The sequence below is a fragment of the Anthonomus grandis genome, chromosome 15 (assembly GCF_022605725.1).
Source record: "Anthonomus grandis grandis chromosome 15, icAntGran1.3, whole genome shotgun sequence".
In the NCBI taxonomy this organism is placed as follows: domain Eukaryota; kingdom Metazoa; phylum Arthropoda; class Insecta; order Coleoptera; family Curculionidae; genus Anthonomus; species Anthonomus grandis.
This window is the reverse complement of record NC_065560.1, coordinates 7,667,323-7,683,395: the sequence shown is the minus strand read 5'-3', so window position 1 is coordinate 7,683,395 and position 16,073 is coordinate 7,667,323. Positions and strand designations below refer to the sequence as shown.

General features: G+C 33.5%; 1 protein-coding gene across 3 annotated transcripts in view; it reads right to left on the bottom strand.

Moving 5' to 3' along the window:
• Positions 1–551: 551 nt before the first annotated feature.
• The window catches only part of LOC126745245 (insulin-like growth factor 2 mRNA-binding protein 1), a 130,797-nt gene continuing 115,275 nt past the window's right edge, over positions 552–16,073 (bottom strand). For all 3 annotated transcript variants that reach the window (XM_050452997.1, XM_050452998.1, XM_050452999.1), the window contains 3 exons: positions 15,238–15,566; positions 11,740–11,985; positions 552–8,419 (listed from right to left, as the gene is read on the bottom strand). In XM_050452997.1, the coding sequence (XP_050308954.1) occupies positions 8,279–8,419; positions 11,740–11,985; positions 15,238–15,566 (716 nt within the window). In that variant the 3' untranslated portion in view covers positions 552–8,278. The remainder of the gene's footprint in view (positions 8,420–11,739; positions 11,986–15,237; positions 15,567–16,073) is intronic.

Here is a 16,073-nt window from a genome sequence, read left to right as displayed (position 1 = left end):
GTTTTAATAAAAAAGAAAGCTACATTTACGTAGAAAAGGGCTGTTTTATTCGCATTGTCGGGAACATTACCGTTTAGGCCCCACAGCCGTTTAAGTCCGCGAGGTACCGCGCAAAAAGTTCAAAATTCATTCACAGAAAAATCCGACTTCTAAAGAGTTTATCTTAAAAAGCGCCCTTTGGGAGCAGGTTTCCGTGGAGGTCTTTGATGTCAATGAGTTTCATAAAATTCGGCTCAGTCAATTTTCCCCCACCCGCCAAAGATCCTGTTTTCGCGAAAAAAGCAGTTTTTTGCCACGCCCGCCCCTTCGGGGCGGCGTGGCCAAAAAAAATTTACACCATCACGTAGCCTCAACCTTCCCACATAAAACGGTGAAAACCAGAAAAAAAAATTCGCCATAGGAGCAAAGTTATTAACGTTTATGTGACGCAGGGTCCGAAAATCGCTCAATTTAGCAGGATGCGTTCTTACAATACGCGAAGCGTATTGTAACAAGACTTCCAGCTTAGATTTGCGTAGGAAAGGTATAATTTATAAATAAATAACACAATATAAGGGAACACTATTTATTTAAACTTATAAATGACTGGAGCCAGAACAAAAGTAGCCTGATAAAGTTTACAATACCGATTTGTGCACCTTTGACCATCTAACATTCTACATTATTAAAAACACTGTTAAAAAATATCGATTTATGTGTTCATTAAACTGTTCAAAGCAAAACCTGAGTTTAATACCTGAGATTAAAGCGTCAAGTTTGGATGGGGAAACATCAGTCCCGCCACCCTCACTTGACTTTTGATTATGGGTGTATTATGAGGTTTAACAATGGCAATGGCACACGCAGTACAGATACACTTTTACTTTTAAACATTACACAAATAGCATTCACCAGAAATATTAACCTTAAACTTATATATCAATACCCGAAGTAAAACATGAACAACAAAAATGTTTCATAGAAATATATAATTATTGAGGTAGTTTACTTTCTCTTAGTGTTGCGGATAGTGGTTACTGGGCTATTTATATATTCAAAGTTACATTGTTTCATCTATGTTAGGTAATTTTAATAGAACATAGTTGGAGTGTAAGAAATAATTTACTAGTTAAAATAACTAGATGGTTGAACGTTTATCCAGCTATATTCGACCATGAAGTTTTACAAAAAAAAAATAGAGAACTATCCGCACCTAAGCAACTTACTAAATCTACATACAGCGCTGGCTGGCTTTGCACGAATCAGTCTCTTTCCAGCCTTGCTTTATGTTCATTAACTATAGATAATATAGTGTCAATCAGAAATGAAATAATAATGGTGATAATAGTAATAATAATAATAATAATAATAAGGCTACTACACGTATATGATGGAGGGAAGGGGGTTAAATGTAAAGTGAATCTTAAACTATGACACTGAAAGCTCAGAAACAGTTGAATATGTGTGCATTTGTTTTCATTTTTCACTAAGTAAACTAAAAAACACTTTATCCTATATATATTTTTTTTAAATGAGGTGTAAGGGGGTTTATTCGCTGATAAACGAGTAAAGTCGACTTTTGCACCGGTTATGTGTAAATATATTTATTAGGTGTAAACAATACAGACTAATTAAAAGTTTTGCGGCGCTTTAGGCTCATTTATAAAATGGTATTGGTGCAACCGATTTAAAGCACCTAAGCCCATTTCAAGTTGTTAACACGAGAAAATAAAAACAAATAGTACGCCGCAAGAAAAATATATAATAACACAACATAATATAGTAATATTATTAATAGTAGTAATAATAATAATAATAATATAATAAACACTTCTTTATCTAACATCATGGTGAGTGAAACTATAGTAGTTAACGTAATATTATCAATATATTATTAATTAATTAATTAATTATCCTTACTAATAAATAAACAACTGTCAATTTTACCCGTAAACAGATTCAATTTTTAGGCACTGATGATAACCCATATTGATTATTATATAAACGGGCAGTATTTATGCAGTATGTGCCGCAGCATTGGTGTTTTTTTTTTAAATAATGAACTTAATTGTTTTTAAAAAAATTAAAATAAATCAGAAAGTTTGCTTCCAGTTATATCAATAAATCTTTAGTTTTTGGCACACACTGTAAATATTATACATTTGGATTTTTCAGTATAATAATGTGCCCGCTTATAAATTACCCGCAAGCAGTAAATTATATCTAATTTATTACAGTACAGTTGGGGGGGTTTTGAAGGGTAACTACAGAGTAATGTTACCCTTTTTTCGGATCCCCCTGTATATACTTAATAGCATTACATAGGTAGGTGGCAATGAACGATTAGCATTATCAAGCTGAAAAAGTCCCTTGTTTTTGATTCTTTTCTACTCGGACTGGCTTAGACTGATTTGTTTTAAATCTATTACAATAGCAACTATTCTACGATTCGAAGAAATTAATTAAAAAAAAAAAAACATAGATTAAAAAACAAAAATATGAAGAGAAAGCATATTTTACACTAATACAAACTGCTGCTATATTTTTAACAACAACGAGCGAACGAAATGACTCGAAAATATAATTTGATTTTTAGTTTAGAACTATTTCGCGGATAGACGTTCATCCACTGAATGATTCCCAATTAAGTTCGATAAAAACTGAAAATCAAATAAACCTTAAAGTCACTCGCAAAATTATTGTTGTGGTTGGGTTGCAAATGACGCAGAGGCTACCCTTTTTTTCCAATATATATACCTAAATGTATGGGTTTTAATTTTTGGGGGGTCTGGAACAAAAAGCGATTCGGCCCAAAAAACGCCCCAAAAACGGGGAGCGATTTTTGACGACGATCGGCTTCTTTGTTATAATTTTTTGCGGCCTGAAATTCCATCGGTTGACGTCTCTTCTCTTTATTTATTTTTTTTATATTGTGTGAAATAAATGGATTGAATGGCTAAACTCCCTTGAAATTGATTTTAGGCATCGAACCATATTGGTCGTACGGAGGTTCTAAATCTATTACTGGATGCCTCAAATCAATTAAATTTAGGTTTAGTGTTAGTTTTTTCAAGTTGTTTCGTACAATTTAGCGAGTTCACCCTGGAGGTTTTCCTAGAATAACTCGATGAAACTGTAGGAAATAAAACCCAAAGCAATTTATTCGAAAGAAGCCATTTTTTTTTTATCTTCTAGCATGCCCGAAAAATGTGCGAACTGTCCTCTATTATTCCAATTATGTCCGAAAATGTAAATGATCCCTGAATGTTGTTTGGGCTCAGAAGTGCATGTATAACGAGAAAATTACGCAGAAATAAATACATGTGTACCCTTTTCGATATAATTTTTAAACACTTATTTTTTAATAAATACGCAGTTCCCTGACGACGGACATGAGAAAAAAAAAAAGAAGGAGAAGCACACCCGCTTTACTAAATGTACACATTTTTTGGTATAATTTTTCATAAACTACGTTGATGATTTGGCAGCACTTCTCCTTCCACCCCTCGGCCGCCCGTCGCCCCATTTTTTCATTTTTGCACTTTGGCACTTCATAAAATCTTTACAAATAATTTAAAAAATTTTATACATAAAAAATCTAATAAATATATCCATTTTTTTCACAATTTCTAAAATAGCGACCCCGCTATATATTATAACGCGTTTAATTTGATTTTTTTCATTTTTTTTTTACTTTTTAACAAAAAAAATATCATCCTCCCCAACGAACGAACAATCATTTTTATATCAAAAATATTAAATTTTTACATCGTCGTCCTTCAATCATCCCTTTCATTTTTTTTTTCGATTTTCCTTTGTACTATAAGGGACGCGACGCTCGGCTCGTCTTGACGCAAGACGTCCCGACGCGTCGCCCTGGAAAACTCACACGAAATTTTGGCAACAGCGCGTGTACAGTGTACACCCTGTTCGCAAAATCTCTGCGGGGCCTCCTTAAGGTATATATTATATTATATACGATAAAAACGCAGGGACGGCTCCGTTTTTTTGTTTTTCGTTTTTTTTTTTTAACAGAAATAATAACTTTGGGAGCCGCACCGACGTCTTTAACGCGCCCACAAAAATCGATTAACAATCTCCTAAGATTAAATTAGTAAATTTAAAAAAAAAAAAAGCTTTCAATAGATAATAATAAAAATTATAGTTACATTGTCCATCGTAATAATAATAGTAATAGTAATAGCACTCGCGCGCGATGTTGTCCAGTTTACACGCGTTCTTTATTTGTTGAATATGTTTCTTTTTATTATTTGCTGGTTTTTTTTTTGGTTGTTATACATAAAGTGAAATACCGGGACTAATTTTCTGTATTTTTGGAAATACCTAAAGGTACCCCAAAAGCTAGACTAAATTAACTTTATCAGTTCCTCCATTTAAGGGTAGATCTTACATAGAAGCAGTAAATACTGAGAATGTTGCATTTATAATGATAATACAACAAACATTTACAAGGTTCATAGGTAAATTACGGGAAAACTATAATTATAAAAAAATAAAGTGGTATTCATTAGTTAACACGTTGATCGCTATGTGTACTAAAAGCAATACGCAAAAAGTTTTGCCTGTATCTTTTTAATACACGTGAATATTCTACGCCTTTACTTGACTGTATATCTTATTTGAACACAGTTACCATGCATTTATACCTTCTTATGATTTTAGGTTCTAGTTTAAAACACGTGTCTTTCTGGTCACTACTCGTTTGCAGTTTGCTTATGGTTAAGTGCTATTATAACCGTAATTTTTTCGTAAATCGAGGTGAAAAATTGACCTCTCTGAGACTTATAGTTTGAAGTCTTGGTTCAAAATGTAAGTGATACTGACGAGCCATTTGATGATTCAGATGCTGATTTATGGTACACGCTAGTGAGGAACCTTTTAAAGAAGATCACAATTCTAAAATACTCTAAAATCGAGACGATTCACAGAAACTAAATAACCAGAATGATCCACAACAGGTAATTTTTTATCGCCTGTTTATAACTTTGAAGTTCACGACATAAATATTAGTCCTCAAGTTCAGATAACGAGGGAGAAGGCGTCACTAACAAAAGTAATTTGGAATTACGTTGAAGAAGAGTACCTAAATAAATTTATAGGTCCACAAACTAGTACTTTAGGTCCAAGTGTGGAAACACGTTTTGATGACTGCCCGCTTTCGTTTTATAAGTTACTTCTTACTAAAGAACTGCTTGATCTCTTAGTTATAGAATCAGATCGGTGCGTCCAAAAAAATTGATCATATCTGGTATTGCAAATCCAGCCAATTTGAGTGACACGACTCACAAACAAATGCTTAAGTTCATAGGAATAATTATGCAGACGAGATTAAATTCAAAACCTCGTCTAAAAGATTTTTGGAGTACTATTATAAAGCCTAATTCATAAAACTGAAATCTTATAAAGTCACTCAACTATCTAGATGAAGATATGAAGCCTTACATTCTTGTTTACATTTTTCAGACAACGAATTATGTGCAGAAAAAAATCGACTTTTTAAGGCAACATTGTTAAATTTTAGTTGGAGCGATTTACAGGGCCGCAACGTGATTTTTCTATTCACAGCTTTTATAAAAAACAATGATTCTTATGTTCTTGTACGCCGTTGGTACAAAACTCATTATATGGCAAGAATGAGAGATGTAACAAGCACAAATTTAATTAAATATTTGATAAGAAAATTGAAAAGCATTCTTAGTAAATCGCCTGGACCTCCAAGGTGAGCAAGATCGAGCGAAAATATTAAATGTGTGCCCAGTCGGTTAACGAGTCCGTAAATCATTAAGACTGCGTGGAGCGTCTCTATACCTTCGCAAAGTCAACTGTTCAGCGCATTATTGGGAAGGATTTGCATTTTCATCCATACAAGATCGTTTTTTTTATTAAAATCGAGTGTTCATATTAATGGACATCTTAATAAACAGAACTGCTGATACTGGGATGAGCATAATACTTACATTACATGACACTGATCTAAAGTTATGTTGGACTACTGTCAAACCAAGGACCAAATCATTGGCCCGTATGTTTTTTGAAGATAATCGTGGCCAATCTGTAACATGTGAACGCCACTAATTAGAACATTTTTTAACTCCTGCAATATAGAACCATGGTTGCTACAATGGAACCAAGTTTTTCCAGCAAGATGGCTAGCAGCTTCTTATGTCATAAATTATTCCTTGAATACTCTTTATCAGTTATTCCCAGAGATGTTCATCAGTCGCAGAGGAGACATTAACTGGCCACCGAGAAGTCCCGATTTGACACCAGTAGATTTTTTCCTTATGAGTAAGGTATACACTTCACCGCCATAAGATTTGAGAGAGTTGAAGCAAAAAATAACGGATGAAATCAACGCAATTCCTTGAACAATGATTCGAAGAGTAGTCGATCGATCGTAGATCGTGCATATTTATACGATACTCTTTTCCATAAATAAAATTAAAGTTTTTGGCTTGTTAATAAATTAATTTATCATTCATGAAACATCTACGAGTAAAACTAAACAGTATTTTCCCTCTTCTGCATCCAACATAGTTGAATGCCGTAGGCCTATTTTGTTCTTTAATGTATTTAGTTCAATTAAATAGTTGGGAGCATCCCGAGTGAAAAATAATTTTCTGGAGTGATTACGGATAAATAGGATCACTTGACCTATAAATTTCAAAGTGTAAAATCACGTTTCAGATGCATCAGTTACTCAAATATCTTATCTGTCTTCCCAATGTAATTGTGTATCTTAATCATTTACTCGCAAGCTCACATGCTCATCATCTGTATCAGAATTATAAATGAGATGATTTGATCTTAGTTGATTTAGTATACCAGAGATATTTTCTCGTAGTATTACTCATAGTTGACTCAAATTGTTAAAATCATGCTGGCTTTCCGATTATGAATCAGTAACTCAGATATCAGAAGTGTTGTTCTCAAAATGTAAATTTTTGAGTATATATTTGGAAGAAAAATGGATCCTCGAATAATATAGTACTACTCTATTAATATTAGTAAATCCAAATGTAATGTAAGATTATTAAAAAAAGTAATGATATATGTATGGTTTCCCATAAAATTAATTAACCATTACTTGAGGTAAGCCTGATTAACCAGCTAAAACTGAAAACTCAAATTTTTTCCACTAATTATAGTTTTCCCAGAATCAACACTATCCCTTTATAGAAAACATAAAAATGTATATCAACCAAAAATAAAAACCACACAAAAATCGCTACGCCACTGAAAAAAGTCCTATAGGAACATTGACAACTTCCGGTAAGCTGCGCAGGTCCAATCAGGTTGCTTACTTTTAAATTATTTAAGTTCAATTGATATTAAATGATCGCGCAGGCGCGGTGTAGCCGGTCCAATCAATCTTTGGTAGTTCTTACCTTATAATTACGTAACAGTTATAGTTAATAATATGTGAGGTGTGCATGCGTAAATTGCTATGAGAAAATGTTTATGCTGTAAATAACAATATTAAGTATGACGTGTATATTATTATAATATGGCCTGTAAAAACAACAAACTGAAATCTCTACTACACGGAACTATAACTATCTAATAATTATTTACTTAGATTGTTTTTTTTTGATTTGTTGAGGTAGATTGTAACAAATAGGCACCTGGTTCACATATACCGTATCTTATCAACGCGCGCACCGCATCTTTATTTAAGCAACGTTAACCCTTATCTTACACTGGTCTAGAGGAGGTGTCTCTCGAAAATAAATCGCGAAATTGCGCGGTATTTTCGAACCACCCTGATATTATTATATACAATACATACCACAAAAAATGTGTAAACCTACTGTTAAAAATGAAATGTAAGAATAAACCGATTACTATTAACTCCTTCCCGAATTAATACCTATAAGTGACGTTACTTTAAGTACCCACTATACAGGGCGGGCAACGTATGAAATCACCCCATATAAAAATACTTGTTAAAGCAACGTCAAACAAGGAATTAGGGGATCCATCCGTCTAATCACGACACAAGTGCTCATTAACTAGGAAAGAACAAACGAACAAACAAAAAAAAATTGAAACCGTCCCTCTTTGTCTCTCTCACTCTCTCCACAGTAACGGAGTGGATGGGATCCCCAAAAAACGAGAACGCACACAGACAGCACAATAAGTTGTAATTAAAAGGGGAAAAAGAAAAGTTGGTATGCGCGAAACGCGTGCGCGCGTTCGTAGCGAGCACAAAGAGGCGGCATCTGGCGGCAGTGAAAGTGCGTGAAGTTTACGACGGTCGTGGCCGCAGTCGATTGATCTATTGCAGGTCCGAGGGCCCGCCCTCGCTTTGGCTCGGCTCTTTGGGTGGACGCGCCTGCTGGGATGAGCTGCGCGGCTGACGACCGGCAGGTGGCGCTGCCGATTGTAGTACCATCGCGCGGATTCTTCGCTGCGCAGACTGTAAGTGAAAGTTTTCAATTCAGTATATTACGGTATTTAACCAATTTACAAAATAAATATAGTATATAAAAAATTCAATAACGTAAGATTTTATATCGCAATAAAGTACTTGAAGTATTAGTACTATCATTAACTATCTAGCATAAAAAACAGGTAACATCAAAAGAATTTAATAAAAATTCAGTGCATCCCATGAGTTATGACTAAATTCATTTAAAATTCAAGGGTGTGTTCGAAAAAAAAAACGCTCCGACCCGTCGATTTTTATTTCAATTTGCGCATTTTTGTACGTGAAGTTTGTATATACAGGGTTGCTCAAAAATAAATTACGACCATCAACTTCATTTTTTCAAATGAAAGCATCTGTTTTTATTTCATCTTTGAATTTCGCGTGAAATTCTACGTATGTTTCATGCATCATGTCCTATACCTAAAGTCAACAGTTATCGAAAAAAAGACGATTCATGTAACAAATAAAAAAAAAACAAAAATTAAGTTAAATGTTCAAAATGGTTGCCATTCACGGCTTGACAATATCCAAGCGATCAATAAAGTCTCGTTGCACATTTTCAATCATTTCCGGAGTTATGGCGCGCACTTCTCTGCGAATCTTCCATTCGATGGGTCCTCTCCTTCCTATTCACCGATTGGGAAAGGTTTCATCCAAAAATTTACGCACAGTGGCAGCATAGTGCGAAAGAGCGCTGCTTGAAAAAATCTTGCTGGAAAATTAGTTCTTCGTCAGGATAGTCTGGCTCCAATGGATTTGGACGTAAAGCTAATAATGCTAGAACTAATTCAAGTTGGAGAAAATCGAGATACACTTGTCCCGTTAAAGTCTGTTCAAAGAAAAAGGGACCTATTACTCTTCTGCGCACTATTCCAGACCACATATTTAGTTTTTGAGGGTACTGGGTGTTTACTTCCATCATCCAATGCGGATTTTCTGTTGCCCAATATCGATAATTTTGTCTGTTCACACTACCATTCAAACAGAACGTGGCTTCATCGGAAAAAATAATATTTGTTACTAAATTATTATTTAGATTGCACATGTTTTGTAAGCGTTCACAAAACTCATTTCGCCTATCGAAATCGTCATCAAATAACTCTTGCACAGGAATAACTTTGTAGGGGTGATATTTGTGCTTTTTCGGTGACCTATAGATTTCGCCATTTGTAAATTTTTCCCAATCTGTGACAGAGGAGTGCATGGATTTTCTTCCAAAGAAAGCAAAACGTCAAGTTGTTCATTTTCATCTCAAGCAGGACGACTAGATTTCGGCAGATCTATAACATGACCGAATTCTCTAAATTTAGCCTCTATTCTACTCACCACCTTTTGACATATCGGAGGATGATCAGGATGGATTTCATTGAATAATTGAGCAGCTTCTCTTTGAGTACGTGTTCTATCACCAAACCCAACCATGCACGTTCCGTTAACTTCACCATTGTGAAAACCGCAACTTTGCTCGTACACTTCACACTTGACAATATCTGTTTGGCGTACAACTGTCATACAGTTTCTATGAAAATATAATAGGAGTCACTTTATATAAGAGATAAAGTGACTCGTAAGGTGAACTTCAATAATAATATTTGGTCGTCTTAAGCGTTACCCAGGATGCGTTGGGAGGTAAGTGGTCGGTATCAGTCTCCGACAGGTATCTATTAAACTAGTTTACGGTAAGCCCCGACATTCCCAGAATTAGGGCTCTGTTGAGAGAGCAAATGTGATAGTCTTGTAACCTGGATTTTAGACAATAATAGTACAAATTGGACAAAGGGTCTTAAAATGATTCAAAGTACCAAAAATCGCAGTTTCCACACATATATAAAACGAACAATTGCTAAGCTAATGTTTCGATAGAAAAATAGACTCTTAGATTCGTGTTTGTACACTGGTGTAGTAAATTAAATTACGATCGAAGAACGACTTAAGGAACATTTAAATAGTATAATACGCAAAAGAGTCCCTAGAAGCCAATCCTGTACCTGAATCCGATGTTAAAAAAAAAGAACAGGGAATAGAAAACGAATCAAATTTCGAAACAGAAGCTAATCAAAATGATACAAGATTAGAAATTGAAAATGAAAATATTATGACCAATTGTTGTATATTTGTGATTATATGTACCTCCCACGTAATAGAGATATACGAATCAATTCATATGGATTGTGCAATTAACTTAGATTTAGCATGTGCTTGCTTTAAGGTAATAAAAGGTCAAAGGTAAAAGGTGAACAACAAGCTGGTAAAATGCTTAACCACAAAGCAAATTTCCACCAATTAATGCAGGTCACAATGTTTTATTAAACCTTCCGGTTTGGTAGTTTAATAAAACATTAAAATAATAAAATAAGATAAATCGCGGGCCTTTAACTCCCAGAAATATTTTAGCCGTAGTTGCGGAAAAAACTAATCAAGGTTTGTACATTTTGGGAATCAAAAATGGGATATTAAAACGATTGTCCAGTAAAAATGAATTTCAGTTATCACCTTCGGTATTTTTATCGCTGCCTGGAATTGCTGAAGAATCCACTATTATTAATATACGGCAAGAAGCTATGTTGTCTTCTGGCTAAGCAAGGATTTATTAAATGTAACTCGTTTTAAGGAATGTGGAAATAAGTCATATGTGTGTGTGTAAAATTAAATTTATTATGTAATTCTAAATCCCATAATGTAATTATGTTATAGGTAGCGTTAATAATTAACCTTTAAATAATTTTCTTTTATTTCATTGTTTTATTCTGGGAAAGCAAACGAACAGAACGCGATGTGGGTAAAATAGATGATCCACAAAACGAAACAACACCAGACCAAGACTATTCGTTTTGTGGGTAACTTAAATTTCCCCACTACACGTCCTGGTCAATTAGGTTTACTCAGTGCTCAAAAAATTATCTCCCGTGACGTCGTGGAAAAATTTGTATACCCAGAACGCGTTGTCAGTAAATATTTCGGGTAGTGGCCGATTTCGGCAATTGCGAATAACATATACACATTCTCCTACAAAATATGGACTTCTATTCAACTAACGATAGTTTATTTTTTATCTCAAAATCCTAAATTATTAGGTCTAAAATTTTTGAAATCACTCTGCAGGTTAAAAGCTATAACAGCTATCAAATTTTTGACGGTGTCATATATTTCGTTTCATAAAAAAGAAGCATAGTAAGTAATGCAAAAACCGCAAGGCTTTATCTCCTATAGCAACCGAGATAACCGACAAAAGTGTCCAAATTGGGACACCCCCGTACAGAAGTGAAAAAAAGATTATCATAAAAAAGTACGATTATGCAAAAACTCACCTGAACACTGAAGAAAGGCCCGATAATATGTACGGTGGTCTCGTCGCTTTCGGGCGTGGCGCCCTGTTCGGGCAACTTGATAACGCTCCCGGTAACCCTTTGCAATTCGCGTACGTTTTGTCCGCCTTTTCCGATGATACGCCCGACCTGCGAGCTCGGAACTAGAATCTCCACGGTTAATCGGACATCGTCGGAACCGGCCACGAAACCTTCCTCGCGCATTTTTTCGAAAATCAAATACTGAGCCTAAAAAATGAAAAAAAAGATTTTATTTAGGATTTTCATAACAAAAGTAAGTTACTTTAATTTCTTATTTGATTAAGTTATATTGAAAATTGACTCTCAGCAATCACCATAGAATTTTTATAGATTTCTCTTTTATATAAAAACAACATTACTGTACAGAATGGTTAAATGAAGTCTGCCAACAAATTGGAAAATAAATTATATCAATTTTGGCTTAATAAATGTTTGTCTTACATATTTCCGTACTCTTAGTTGAGCTAGGTATTTATTACTTTAATACGTTAAGTATCTTATTACGCATGAATGCGTCCAAGAGATTTTTTTAGCAAACCGCGTAACCTATATACGCGTTACTGAAATTTAAAGCTGTGTACCATCAGTGTGTCACAGCAACTATATAGTCTTCTAACGGGAGAATAAAATGCATTAACCCGTGAACTAAAAATGATATTATGAGTGTTACTTTTAATTAAAAAATTTTGTAACATTTGTAATTGAGTGGTATATTTATGGGTATTGTAAATTAAAAAAGTAAAAACTAAAAAAGTAATAAGTAAAAACCTAAAGAGTAATAAATATACAAACACACTTTTCGATTCTGTCTATTCTTACATGCATTTATTTCATATTGATGTTTTCCAAACCGAAGTTAGCTTATTAGGCCTTGTGTACCTTAGTCACAAAAATATAGTTATTTTAATTTGAATCAGTAATAAAAAAAGAGGATCATTTAATAAAAAAAAAGAGCTGGAAAGCAATAAATATATAGAAAACACAAACATAAAACTGCAAAAAATAATAAATTTAAAATCAAATTAGAAACTGTATGCCAATTAAAAGTTGAAATTGCTAATCTTTGCGTTGGCTGAATCATTAATTAGATATGGTTTGCCAATATGGGGTGGAACTTATTCAACAATTTTAAACATTTTTAATGTAACCCAAAGATATCAGTTAAAAATCATATTTAAAAAAAAAGACTAGATACTTAACTAAACTCTTGTTCCAGGAAGCTCAAGTTATGACTATACAACAATTATATGTTAAATCAGTTTTTTTATTAGTGTGTAAATATCCTGGCTTAAGACCACAATATACTTCAAACTATCATACAAGAGGCATGTCTGCGGAGTCTGTGAATATCCCATTCCCGACTAAAACGAGAAACCAAAGATTTGTGACTTATATTCGTCCTAAATTTTATGGCATTCTCCCTATAAATTTATTTACTAAAAAAGTGTCATAATTTTTGAGTCAAAACTTTATTTGTACAATTTGCTGATATATCTTTTTTTCGTAATATATTTCAATTCAAAATTTAAAAAAAAAATAAAATTGTTCATGTAAGTACTCGAATACTAATAAACATAAGGTAAATTACACAATAATTAAAGTAGCTAAGAATATTTGGGGGTAAGATCCTCTTTTTCCCCACAAAAAAGTAAAGCATAAAAAACCAAAATATAACATCCGGGCCTAACACTAAAATGTATTATACCTGATTAATTGATTGAAGGTTATGAATATTATGAATATATTGGCATATATCGAAATATCCAAAACTTTCAATTAGAAATGCTAATAATGATTTAGATTTGTTTTCTTAATCAATTCAAAAAATATAAGTCAAATGCATCCATACAAGCTCACCAAAGTTCAGGCTTTGAAATCTCCAGACTATCGCAGAAGGGTAGAATTCTGTGAAAACATTTTGATCCATATTAATGAAGACTTTCTAAGAAAAAGAATTTAGACCGAAGAAGCAAAAAAAGCATGACAGAGCCTCTTTCTCACCGTAGAGACAATGTAACAAGAGAACTGTACGATATGATACAATGATAGATAGTTTAGGCACATGACTGGCCCGCAAGATCGCCAGATCTGACACCCCTTGATTTTTATTTGTAGGCTAATATAAAGGAAAGAGTCTATGCAACATCAGCAAACAGTAAAGAAGAGCTACTCTAGCGAAATTAGAAGAGTAACGAATATATCCACCAGAAAGCGATTTTATAAATCTCTAGAGAATATTGGCAGTTATTTCAGAAATTTCCTATAATAATACATTTTTTTTTCTTTTACGAACTATTTTGCAGTATAAATAAGCTTTTTTATTCATTGGTTGTAAATCTAAAGACAATGTGTTCTATTTTCTACATATTCTTGCTATTATTTGAGTTCATTGTCCATGGAAAACAAATAGTCCCGTCAAAGCTTCATTTCGTAGTTAATATTAATGTTCTTTTTTTTAAATTAAGTTTATGATAAGGCATAATGGTAATACTATAACTAAAACTGTCACTGTCATTGTGACATTTTCATAGCTACGTAGGTATAGGAATGAGTTATATTAAATTAAAGGTAAACTAACTTTTTTAACTGTCTATTAAAATAAAAAATTAAATATAGGAGTTCCATTTAAAAAAATTGACTTTTTGCCTTTTAAATTGGGCTATGGAAAGTTTATCAAGATGGTATCTAAAAGTGATGTGTAAAATTTGAGCTTTTTAGGACCTTACATGAATAAACAATTGGGTTTTAACAAAAAAAAACGGAAAATTTGTTATAATTAATTATAATGATTAAAAAAGACAGACAAAACAGGGAATCAAAATATCTACAAATTTATAGTGTTCCATTTAAAAAAATCAAAGGTGTTGCCATTTTTCTATATAAGCGGTCTGCTGCCACAGCTACCAAATTTTCAGAAAAATGTTACGTTCATTTTCCCATATACGGCTATATAATTGTCATTGTCATCAATCACCCTATATAGTGTTTACTTTTGAAAATCTTCTATACCTGGTGAGACAGGAAAGAGGGAACACTTAATAACTTTTTTACTTTTCAAGATAAACAAGTACAATTTAGTATATTAATAGAATAGTTATGAGAGTATCTTTTGACATATCCTGTTGTTTTTTGCCACGTCCGGTTTAATCGGTAGTGATATTAACTTTTTTATTTTAAATGGGATACTTTGCATATTATTACGTATTTTGATAGAAAATAATATTCTGAGAGCAATTATACCAGATTTGCTACTTTTTGTTTTATACACATTCAAAAAAATCAATTTCTTAAATAGGGTACCGTGAATGCGTTGAAAGTTTTAATTTTTAATCAAGTAATCGCAGCAAAATGGTTTTCATTGCATTTTATGACATATCTTTTACACGCCTATTAGTTTAGATCAATTAGTTTAGTTTAAATTCTATTTGGTTCCACTTACAATATACATATAACACTTACCTTCCATTGTGCTTCTGGTGTACCGACTATCGTAACCCGCCTCTCCGTCGGCGCTTCCTGTTTAGTTTCGTCTAATGGGGCGATTTTCACTGATGCACCCGAAAAGCGAATTATGTTGCGAATGTGCGACCCCTTGGTGCCGATAATGGCCCCGACTGCATTATTCGGAATGTAAAGGAAAGTGGTCTCTTGGGCGTCACCCGACGGTCCGCCTTGGCCTGTGGGCCCTCCCGCAGGATACATGCCCGGATACGGCGCCTGTCCGGCATAAAGTCCCCTGGATCCATATCCAATGCCCGCGGTGGCCATCATTGCCATTGGATGCAACCCTAAAAGAAAATTGCATGTTATCCTATAAAGAAACTATCATATTTGATTAACAGTATATGGGGTCCAATATCTACATTTTTCAGGTCCATAACTCATTTTTTAAGATAAATTTGAAGTTGGGGTATCAGACAGCAAGTATTTTCAAAATGTTTAAATTTCTTTAATATTCCAAGTTAAATTTTTTAGAAAGCATTAGCAAATGACTGTATTGACAATATGCTCTTTTTGACGTTGTTTTCCTCAACATATTTTGCAAACCTAGTATACCTCATATATTGATTGATCTTGTTTGTCCAGTTGTAAGAAAACCTAGCCTAAATTGATACATACATTGTAGAAAATATGAGAAACTCTGGGTTTATCTCTGTTGTTTTTCTTATATACTGAATACATAAAATGTTAATTGTGTTAATATTAGAGAAAAACGAGGGTTGAATGTATGTACCTTTGATCATGTTGTTTGGGACTATAAACATTGTTTCGCATATAATCAAATATTTAAAAAG